Below are 12,224 nucleotides of genomic sequence, written 5' to 3'. Positions count from 1 at the left end.
ATTTTGGTACCCTGAACTCATATCTTGTCTCTACTAAACCATTCTTTGATATGGATTGTTCACGGTATGGATGAGCACCATGCAATGCCTATTGCTTGATATTTAGCGCATGCGTGTTTAGGGACATTTTACTGGTGAGATTTATTGGTCTAACATATATCCAGTGAAATCTGAAAAGAGTACTTATACTGTTTGAAATCTTAATAAATTTTCATACTTTGTATCAGTATAAGTAGCTAACAGTATCTAAGCACGTATTCAAATTAATAAAGGGAGCATATTTTCTTTAATCTATCTTGTATGCTCACCCAAACTTCTGGCTTAGATATGTTTTGAATTCATCTTGTGGCACATGATTTAATGTAATGATGTTATTAAAAAACCTTAATTTGAAAAATATTGTTTTGCCACAAGTTCATTGGATTTGCCATTTGATGCTTACTTTATATTTACTTAATTTCTCTGGATTTATATGGTTGTGTTTATTTTTTCTGGTCATACTTTGTGTCGTTCTTAAATGCTTAACTAGGAAAATGATGCTTGCTTAAGTTTGAATTAAAGTTTCTTTTTCAGCAAGCATAAGCTCCTAGTATTTATTGAAAATTTTAAGGGGATATATTTTATACATACATATATATATATATATATATATATATATATATATATATATATATATATATATATATATAAGCGATCTAACTAGTTCATATGTATTTCATGAATAATCCATGAACCAGTTATGCAACACCCTTAAAAAAAATTTCATGACAAATAATTTTAATACAAGATAGCACAAGTCATGAAGCATTTAAGCACACAAGCAAGACATAAAATATATTTCATATAAGTTCACTTCTTGTTTTTAAATATATATACATTTTTAAAAACAAGAAATGAACTTATATGAAACATATTTTATGTCTTGCTTGTGTGCTTAAATGTTTCATAACTTGTGCTATCTTGTATTAAAATTATTTGTCATGAAATTTCTTTTAAGGGTGTTGCATAACTGGTTCATGGATTATTCATGAAATGCATATGAACTAGTTAGACCGCTTTTATGTTCAAACCTACATTTTCTATCATATGTCGTGTGTGTTGAACTCAAATCTTTCACGAGTCTTATGATATGTTTAAATTGTCATGGTTTGTGGATAATCCTGGTCTGATCTTACCTGTTATGTGTCTTTTAATCTCTTAAATAACCAGTTATGAAAACTGTTGTGTGTGCCTCATTGCTATAATTTTTAAAACAGTTATAAAATTTTTATGCCCAATTGTTATATCACATAAGGGGAGGGTTTTTAAAAAAGGGGGAGTTCTCTTTGTTGAGTTTGTTTTAAATGATAAAATTATTTTCTACTCAGTTTAGCCCTTTTTGCTGATGCCAAAAAGGGGAGAATATTTTTTAGAAAAATGTTTATAACCATAGGGGCAAATATCTTGAGGGGCAAAAACATAAGGGCAAATATCTGAGCATGTGCTTTAACGTTAAAACTGAATGCATAATATTTTGAAGTATCTTTTTTCGTGAATATGTTTAAGCTTTACTGTTTATATTTTACTTTATGCATATTGTTAGGGGGAGCATTTTCAGGTTGTACCTATTTTGCTCTTATGTGTTTGTCATCATCAAAAAGGGAGCGATTGTTGGTTTTTTGAGTCCGATCTCCGTTTTCATGCTAACAAATACAAGCAGTTCTTATATGTGCTTTTAAGTGTGTGACCAGGTATAATTTAGGTTACACATAAGATCAAGAGGATATGGAAGCCATGACATGACTTAAAGCTTATATCTGGCGTATTCCATAGAGTTAAAGAGCAAAGAAGAAAGAAGAAGACATTTGTGTTTTATTTGTATTGCACTTTTTTTAATATCTCTCGTCTATAATAATGCATGCATCTACATGATATGAATTATATGCTCATATGGCCGTAGTTTGATCATAGGGAATTAAATGACCTTAGGGCACCCTTGGTTGACTAACGCCGGATTTTTTCGGTGTCCTTAAGAAGGCCTAGACTGACCTTAGGTTCCCCATGTATACATAAATGAGTGTCCTATCAAATTTAAGTTAGTCATCATATAAATAGGGAAAAAAATTTAAAGAGAAAATGATTGCAAATGCGCAATTTGGCATGATCGGTCGACCGAACCTTAATGCATAGGGAAGTTTGGTCGATCGAACTCCCACTAGGTCAACAGGTTGACCTCTCGGTCGACTGACCAAGAATATATGGGCAACACCCTGGTCAACTGAACCCCCACGTGGGAAATGCCAACCGCCCGGTCGACCAAACCTCGTAGTTCAAATTGACCCAGTCATCCGAACCGCGTGGATTTGGAAAATCGCCTTTGAAACCCTCAAGATGGTCGACCATACTTTTATAGGGAAGATTGCATGCTCATGAACGTGACCAGCATGGTTGATGCAGTGATGTGAATTGCATGCTTTTTTAAAGGATGAATGAAACATATAGGGAAGATTGCATGCTTATGAACGTATAGGGAACATTGCACTAGTCAGATGATAAAATCTGAATAATAAATAACTAGTGTAGTTGTGTTGAAAGGATGCTTATATTGTCTTGTATACTTAGTGAAATTAATTCTTGATAACTAAAAGCAGCACATATCACCTATACATACAATTTTTTTTGCGTAGGTCTTTTTTATTTCTGGAGCACCGATCTAAATGGTAGGAAGCTCAAGCAATGCTTCGATGACAGTATTATTGTACATAGGGGGGGCATTATAACGGGATCAGATGATGTTAGTTATAGTACTCCGCCAATTCGACTAATTCGAATTGATCATAGGTGTAAATTAAATAAATTGTATACGAAGATATACAAATATTTGCATATTGATCCAGATCAATATGCATTGCGGGTGACGGTAAGATACCCTTTGCGAGGGTTCAATAATACTGTCTTCTACGAGGTTGTTCCCATATCTGATTATTATGGTCTGCGCATTGTGTTGGATGCACACTGCGTAGGTCCGACATATTTAACTGGACATTTATATGTCGAAATCATTCCTCAAATGGGTGTAAGCGCGTCTAGGCAGCTAGAGGCGCCTGTCGAGCATTTAAATGAAGTGGAGGAAGACACCCAACAAACACGTCATATCGATATGAGTGCGGAGGTTGGTGGTATGCCTACTGTGGATTTTAACGAATATCCGGGATCTTCGTTTGAGCTGCTGACGTACGAAATACCTGTTTCTGACACGTATCCGCGGGGAGGTTGTGAAGAAGTCCCAACAGAGGGTCCAAGATCGTTGTTGGCCATTGCGAATGATGCATTGGATGAGGAAATGAACATTACAAATGATGTTAATCTTCAAGATGAAGACACATACAAGCAGGAAACAAGTGAAGGGTTAAATGAGTTCTCCAATGACGTGAACCCACCCCCTCGGTGAAATGGATGATGCCACGTATGACGCCCAATTCATGGACGAGCCTCCGATGTACGGTAATATTGATGTAGATGTAGATTTAACTGCGATAGATGGGCTTCCTATACGTGTGACTCGTTGGGATAAGTCTTCTGAGATGAGTAGGGGAATAACATCCTAACTTTGAGCATCTAGAGATGCGAATGCTCATGTGGGAAGTGGCAAGCATTACACTTTCCCTACTCCCACCTTTCCACTGCATGTGCATGGACACGGCTGAACGGGCTCCAGTATGTTGAGTCATGTTAGAGCATTTCCGAATACTATGCGACATACGCTGCGGATTTTCATCCGATTATGCATGAGGCGTATTGGCAAGCATCCTCATTGCCGAATTTGCAGGAAAATCCTGCATATGCTCGACATAAAGGTCAACCTAGGAGCTTACGTATACACAATGAGATGGAAGGTAGTAAGAATATCACGTGGAACATATGTCATCAAGAAGGACATAACCTCATGAGGTGCCCAAGAAGGACACAACCCGGGGATGCAGCTGGGCCTTCGCACTGACCTATCACTTATAGGGGCTCGTGTAGATGTCCTATTATTACCTTTAATTCAATAAATTTTTAAAACAAGGGAGAGTCTTCATGCCTTGTTGTTGCATCCTAGAAACTGACCTCGTGTTGGATAAAGAGTCCTTATTCTGAATATTCCAAAGAGTCGTTGTGATTAAGGCTTTGTTCCAAATGATCATAATGCATTTTATTTAGCCTCAACGCTGCAAGGGGAATTCCAAGATATATGAATGGAAAGTCCTCAATCTGAAACTCAGTAATCTCTCTGATTTCCCTTATGTCCCTATTATTAATATTATATTGATTGTATTTCACTGGTACCTTTTGCAGGATCGATGTAGGGTTGTCTGATTCCAATGTATCACATTGGGCATATACCATGGTTTATGTCAAAACAATTCATGCCTGCAAAGTAGGTCAAGAACTGTATGCTTACCACAAAATAAAAAAGAAGATGACGTTAGACTTCATGAATTGTGAATGAAAGTTGTTGCCAAATGAGCATAGCATATCAGTGCAACTATACACATGAAGGTTGACAATAATAAGAGGGCTGAACTTATTCCTGAAATTTGAACCCTATATCTCCCCCCCCCCCCCCACCACCACCTGAACTAACATGCATGCTCAAGCATGTACCAAACGAAGTCAAATTTCAAACCAGAAGGCTATCTTTGTTAGCCAACATGCCTACACATATAAAGTATTGTTAAAAAAATTATGATCATAGATCTATTTCAAATTAATCCAAGGAAATAGTGTGGGTAACAAGTGTAAAAAAAGGACTTGGATAAGCCAAACACCTCTATAATTTGATCCAATTCAATGTTCAAAATCTGGTTGAATTGAGACTCGCTAACCTCATCCCTAAATCAAACAGTTAGTTAAAAAAATGAGTGAAGATTAATGTAAGTTAATTAACTAATAGATCAAAAGGATATGGATACTTGATGTTATCAAGTATTAAAAGTTATATTTTAGTTTCCATTTAGGCTAATGATTCAAGCAACAAAAGGAATTTTTTTTTGGGATTTGAACATGCTAGTAAGGCCAAAAGATTATCTCATACACCCATGGCGTACAAAAGAGGTTTTTTCTTGCTTCAAGCTTTGGGGTACTTTGGTGTGATCTTACAACAATAAACCCTCAAATTATGTATGCTACTTATTTAGCACATAGAGACACCGACAAGGTTAGCACCAAATTGCTCATTGTTAATGCAAATTTTATCCTTACAAAATTTCTTATATCTAAGCTTTCTTTGTTTACTTTTGTATTAACATACAAGTCCTTAAGTTGTCTTGTAAGCAACGGAAGTGATATTTTATGCTATCTTAAATACTGAATTGATAAGAATAGGTACAGTAATAACAAAAAAAACCCATAAGCGCATTGTTAGGCATGATAACACCAAGATGTGTTGAGCCTTTCAATTATGTGTTTGAGCTTGTTCCCAGCTATGAATACTAATAACAAAAGTTAAGATTTCTTTTTTTTTTTTAAAGCCACAAGCCAATCTTTTCTAGTTGTAGTTGTTTGAAATATGTTTTTCAGTCTTTTCAATGCAGTCACTGGAGGCAGCTTTGAAAACAGTACCAAATGTTCGAAATGGGAAATTGTCCAAGGAGTTTCTGCGTGTAGCTCTAGATGAGATTGGACATTCGCCTGGTTTACTGCCACTAGATGAGATTGGGCCTTGACTAACTATGTTGAGGCCCTCACAAAGTTGTTGATTGCTTTCACAAGTCATCGCTCAATGTCTTGCAAGCTTCCATTGTAGAGGGGGCAGATGGAGATGATGAGGATGACCCCAAGGATGTGTGTAGTGTAGTTACTCAACGTGTCGGAGAGGTAGGAAAAAGGACCTTTGCAATGATGAAAACTAGGGCTACACATAACTTTGTCTCAAATCCAGAAGCATAGAGACTCAACTTGAACTTGGAGGACTTAGGACGTATAAAAGTGGTCAGTTACGTGGCTCAGCGTACTCTAGAAGTAGCCAAGCAAGTGACTATAAAGCTTGGACAGTGGGTGGGACATACAAATTTCATAGTGCCGATGGATGATTTCCAAGTGATAGTTGGAATAGTATTCTTAAGGGAGAGTAAGGTAGTATCGATGTTGTTTTCTAGTTCCTTTTGCCTGGGGGGTTGTCTTGCATGGCTCAAGTTGTTACAAAGAAAGGGGATGACGATAAGTTCCTCTTAACCATGCAAATAAATAGGCACTGGGATCTAAAACTAAAGTCTTTAAAAAATTCTTAGATGAGGGTCATTTCTTGGATAATTTTGTAGATTTGTTGAATGGACAAAACTGTTAGGCTCTATTTGTATCCAAGATTTTGTCGAAGAGAATGAAGCTAGAAGAAATAAAAAAAGAAAACAAATTAGAATATTTAAGATTCTTAGTTAATAATTTCAATAATAAATATTTTTAATTAATATTTAAATATTTTCTACTCAATAAAAGAATAAAATACTTTCATATTTAATTATAATCTTGCTATTAGTGTATATTTATCATGTATGACTATTATATTAATTTATGATAACAAATAATATTTTTAACTAAATTACAAAATGTAATTTATTCTATGTGAAAATTTAAATTAATAAATGATTCTTCTCTCCAATAATTTAATTAATCATTATTATAATAAATAAATAAATAAGGAGAACACAAAAATTCTCATATGCACAACAAATCTCGCTACTTGGTGCAGCGAGATTTAAACAAATCTCGTTGCACCAAGTAGCGAGATTTAAATGGCAGCCCAATCTGGTCTGGATGCATGGCAAACAAATCTCGCTAGACCAAGTAATAAGATTTGTCTATGTTTACCTTGAGCGTGACACATGACAAATTTCACTACTTGGTCCAGCGATATTTGTTTAAATCTCGCTAAACTAAGTAGCGAGATTATGTCAGAGTCATTCTACGAAATACTTGAAATTAAATAAAAATCCTAACATAAAAAATTTACAATTTCATGCATATGACTTCAAAACTAAAAATAAATTCAATGATCATAAATATTGAAATAAATTTACCCATTCATGATTTATATATTCAAATAAACATGAGATGAAATAAAAACTATAATCTCAAAAATTTATATATTAATTGATCAAATACTCAAATAATCATCAAAGTAAATAAAAACCCTAATCTTGTTATTAATGTATATTTATATATTTTCTATTAAAGAATAATATAAGATTATTACTTTTTAATTAACAATAATCTTGTTATTAACGTATATTTACAGCATATTACTATGATATTAAATTATGATAAAAATAAATATTATTAATTAAATTCAACATATTAATTTATTTAATGTGAATTTAAAATAATAAATAGTTTGTGTTCAATCCAGAATTGAATTATAATAACTAATATATCATTATACATAGTAAAATAATATATAGCCATTTTTAAATATATTTTGAATAAAAATAATAATACTTTTATAATTAGAAACTTAAAAGCTAATTATTTTAATTTTCAATATTAATCTAAATTAATAAATAATTCTTATTCATTATTACATAATTAAATTAAGTTTCATTAATAATTAATATATTATAGTATATAATAAAATAGTATATGATTATCTTCAATCATATAATATATAATTTTTAAAGTTTTATATATTACACGCAATTTGTATAAATGCTATATAATTTAAATAAATTTATCAATATTTGTCAATTATGTTAAACAAATAATATAAAATAATGTGTTCAATTTGTAAACCAGTTTTAATCTATCCAATAATTATTCAAATATAAACTTTCCTAATATCCTTATTCATTTCTTATTAGCTCACTTGTTCATTTTTTTCACATGGACAGATTAAACAAACAACTAATTACAACTTCAATAAGAACGAAACAATTAAGAAAAATCAAATATGACAAAAAATACATATTGCAGGAAATACAATATCATCAAGGAAATTAAAAAGAAAATAAGAATAATCCTAATCTTAGTATTTGAGGTTTTCGACAAATGCTTTCAATCAACAACAAAAGTATTAAAATTTGAATCAAAATAACATATTCTCTTAAAATAAAAAAATGTGAGTTGAAAAGGGTTTAAAAAATCCCATACCTCATTTTCTCCTTTTATGCCTTCTCCCCAATGTTTGACCAGCAATGGTCGATGAGTTCAACGGTCGCTTGCTCTGCTCTCCCGTCCAATCATTCACGACAGGTCTGCAAAGTTTGAAGTCTCCTCAGCAAAGGGCTGGTTCTCTCTGCTGTTGGTTCGTCTGTCATCAAAAGATGGAAGAAATTAGCAAAACTCGTTGGATAGCCATTCTGGGAATTAATATGTTTTTAAGCGGGAAAAAACTCGAAAAACTAGGGCAAAATCATTTGAGGTCTCTCAGGGAGGCCATCGAGCAAATTGCAGTGTGGTGCATCATCGCCGTTGGGCAGAGTGCAATGTGGTGCGTCGTCGCTGTCAGGCAGATTGCAGTATGGTGCCGTTGCTGTTGGGCAGATTGCAGTGTGGTGTCGTCTCCGCCGACGGGCAGGTCGGGCATGTTGCAGTGTGGGGCCGCCGTCGACGGGCAGAATCGCTGTGTGGTGTCGTCGCCGTTGATGGGCAGAATTGCGCGGTGTGGGGTCGTCGCTGCCGGCCACCATTACTTCAGGTCTCTCTCTCTCTCTCTCTCTCTCTCTCTCTCTCTCTCTCTCCACCATTAATTTGAATATCTCCCTCTTTCTCACAGCAACGCCCACAGCATTCCCCCCAGCTCTCCGCCCAATCCTTCTTTCAGCAAGAAGAATCTTGTTTGCCCAATCTCCCTCTTTCTGATTCACTTAATTCGTAAGTTTCTCAATCATATAAAAACTAATTCCTTTACTGTGATGCATTGTTTTAGTTGAGGTTTTTGGGTAAAGAAAGAAATGCAACTTAGGAATTAATTTATTTCTAAGTCTCTTCAGGTAATTTATGCTGCTTTGTGCTGCCTCTGTTATTGGGAACAAAACCTAGTTCTAATACCTATTTTCCAGCAACCAAAAAATTATTCCAAAGAGTGTGCAGCCTCTGTTATTGGGAACAAATTCAACACGTCTCTTGCGATAATTTATGCTGCTCTATGCTACCTCTGTAATTGGGAACAAAACCCAGTTCTAATATCTATTTTCCAACAGTCAAAAAATTATTCCAAAGAGTGTGCAGCCTCTGTATTGGGAACAAATTCAACACTTTAGCGTTCATGTGATTTCCTACCCTTTTTTTCCCAGATTTCTTGTTTGTATACTGAGTTTACTGGCTATGCTTTTTGTGGCTTGAAAGTTTTAGTTTTGTAATTATTATTTGGATTTTAAAAAAGGGTCAGTGGACTTGGAATTAGGTGTTAAAAAGTAATTTGTAATTTTATTAATGTAAATAAAAAAATGGAAAGGTGAGGAATTGTGTGGAAAATGAAGTGCGTGGACGTGTGTAAAATTATGTAGATGATGAAGTGTGTGGAAGTGTGTGGAAGTGTGTAGAAGTGTATGGAAGTGTGTGGAATTGTGTAGAATTGTGTGGAAGTGTGTGGAAGTGTGTAGAATTGTGTGGAAGTGTGTAGAATTGTGGAGTGCGTAGAAGATGGAGATGACATGCCTATATAAAGGTATTGATGCAATTCAATTGAGTGCAATGTGTTGGAGTATAGCCTCGCATGTGTGAAAATAGGAAAACATGAAGAAAATTAGTTATTCTTTCTGTTATTGTATTTTAGCTATATAAATACCTCTTTGTACCTAATTAATTCATTAAGTAAAAATTCATTCTTCCTCTTAGTTTTCTGCTTCAATTTTCTGTTTATCAGAAACTTGACATGGTATCAGAGCAAGATTTTTGATTCTTACTTCAACACACACACACACACACACACACACACACACATGTATATATATATATATTCTTCTCTTTTCCTATCCTACTCCGGAATATTTTTTTTCTCCTATAGAATTTTCTGCCTCATCTGAATTTTTTTTTTTTCAATTCAAACTTTCTACTCTGGAATTCTGTTCTTGAATTCTGCAATTCAAAAATTTTCTGATTTTGCAATTCAGATTCCTGCAATTCAAGAATTTTCTTGAAAAATGGCTGAATCAAATCCTCCAAATTCTTCAGATTCTTCTCGTTTATCAGCTGATTCCCCTGTAAATCCTTTAGATGATTCTTCAAGCCCATATTATCTTCATCCTAGTGACAATCCAAGTTCTCTATTGGTCTTAGAAAGCTTTGTGGGAGACAACTACATTGCTTGGAGTTAATCGATTACTATGGCTCTAACTATCAAGTACAAAATAGCTTTCATTGATGGTTCGATTATTGCTCCTCCTACAAATAAGCATGTTCATCATACTGCTTGGCTTCGTGCCAATAATTTGGTTCTTTCTTGGCTCATGAATTCTATTTCTAAGGATATTAGAAATAGTTTGCTTTTATGTAGTATTTGCTGTTGATCTCTGGAATGAATTGAAAACAAGATATTTGAGAAGTGATGGTCCAAGGGTTTTTCATCTTGAAAAATCTTTAAGTTCCATAACTCAGTGTTCTTCATCAATCACTGAATACTTTAGTGCTTTCAAAACCTTATAGGATGAGTATCTTAGCTACAGGCCATTGCCAACTTGCACATGTGGAAAAATGGCATTATGCACCTACAATCTTTTTGATTTCTTGCTACTTCGCCAGCAATCTAACTATGTGTTAAAGTTCTTGGTTGGGTTAAATGATTCCTATGCTTCAGTCAGGAGTCAATTACTTCTTACTTTCCCATTGCGAAGCATGGCTAAAGTTTTTTCTTTATTGCTTTAAGAGGAAAGTCAAAGACAACTAACCAATTTGGTATGTCATGAAACCCATGCCCTGTCAGTCAAACAGAATACTCAACCATTTTCTCAGACAAAGGTCTCCAAAGACAAGTAGAAGAAATCTTCTTTACATTGCACTCACTGTGGATATAATGGACATACAGTGGACAAATGCTTCCAACTTCATGGTTACCCTCCTGGTTGGACTGGACCTAAAGGAAAGCGAAATCTTCCTACTGCCCATGCTGCCATTTCATCTGGAGAAGTTTACATTCAAAACAGTAATGAGAATCAACGGTTTTCTTTAACTTCTGAGGAATTTACTAAACTACTAGCACTTGCAAATTCAAATCCATCAATTACACCAGCTGTGAATCTTGCTACTTCTCAATCCTCTGGTAAATTACTGTATTCTTGTTATTCAGTTCCTTCAACTTCACAACATAATTTCTCTTGGATCTTGGATACTGGTGCAACAAATCACATGATTTGTTCATCCCTCTTATATTCTTCTACACCCAAGCAAATTAATACTTCCATTAATTTGCCTAATTGCATTTCTATCCCAACTACTCATATTGGTATTGTCTGCCTCTCAAAAACATTATTTTTGCAAAATGTGTTGTGTGTTCCAAGTTTTTAATTCAATTTGCTATCCGTTTCCAAATTAACAAAAGGATCTAATCTTTTGGTATTTTTTATTTATTTATTCTTATTGCCTTTTACAGGACCAATCAGCAAAGAAGATGATTGGGATTGCATTTGAGAAGCATGGACTTTACCATTTATCTTCAATTACCTCAAAAGAGGCTACCTGCAATCCACAATAGTTTAATTCTTCATTTTTTGTTTCAGCCATTAATCAACCTCAATTAGATCTTTGGCATTATAGATTAGGACATGTTTCTACCTCAAGATGACCTTTTCTTAAACAATTAGAATCATCTATATCTCTTGGTTCCTCAGATGTTTGTGATATATGTCATTTAGCAAAGCAAAGAAAGCTTTCTTTCCCTGCATCTCAACCTTTTTCTAATAAAATGTTTGATTTGATTCACTGTGATATCTGGAGTCCTTTTGGTATTATTTCATATTTTAGTCATAAATTTTTTCTCACTATTGTTGATGACTTCACAAGGCGCACATGGGTTTATATGCTCAAAACAAAATCTGAAGTTCCTTCTATACTTAAATATTTTTATAAAATGGTAGAAACACAATTTAATGTTTCTATCAAAACATTAAGATCAGATAATGGATCAGAATTTTCTTTAACCCAATTCTATAATGATCATGACATCATACATCAAAGAAGTTGTGTGGAAACTCTACAACAAAATGGAATTGTGGAGAGGAAGCATTAACATTTGTTAAACACTGCCAGAGCCTTAATGTTTCAATCAAATGTAC

General features: G+C 34.2%; 1 protein-coding gene across 2 annotated transcripts; it reads left to right on the top strand.

Annotated features, from left to right (window-relative positions):
• The first annotated feature begins 8,192 nt into the window (after window positions 1–8,192).
• LOC131144602 (uncharacterized) lies at window positions 8,193–11,870 on the top strand. Of its 2 annotated transcripts, XM_058093334.1 has the most exons (3): window positions 8,193–8,650; window positions 8,729–8,826; window positions 11,543–11,870. In XM_058093334.1, exons 1-3 carry the CDS (start codon window positions 8,277–8,279, stop codon window positions 11,578–11,580), a joined length of 510 nt encoding a protein of 169 aa, XP_057949317.1. In that variant the 5' UTR covers window positions 8,193–8,276; the 3' UTR covers window positions 11,581–11,870. The 2 variants fall into 2 exon arrangements, with proteins under 2 accessions (XP_057949317.1, XP_057949316.1); XM_058093333.1 differs by lacking the exon at window positions 11,543–11,870 and having other exon boundaries at window positions 8,196–8,650; window positions 8,729–8,928.
• The last annotated feature ends 354 nt before the right edge of the window (window positions 11,871–12,224 follow it).

Source organism: Malania oleifera, chromosome 12, assembly GCF_029873635.1.
Source record: "Malania oleifera isolate guangnan ecotype guangnan chromosome 12, ASM2987363v1, whole genome shotgun sequence".
NCBI classification, from domain to species: Eukaryota; Viridiplantae; Streptophyta; class Magnoliopsida; order Santalales; family Ximeniaceae; genus Malania; species Malania oleifera.
The sequence above is the reverse complement of the archived record's forward strand: the minus strand, read 5'-3'. Positions and strand labels throughout refer to the sequence as shown.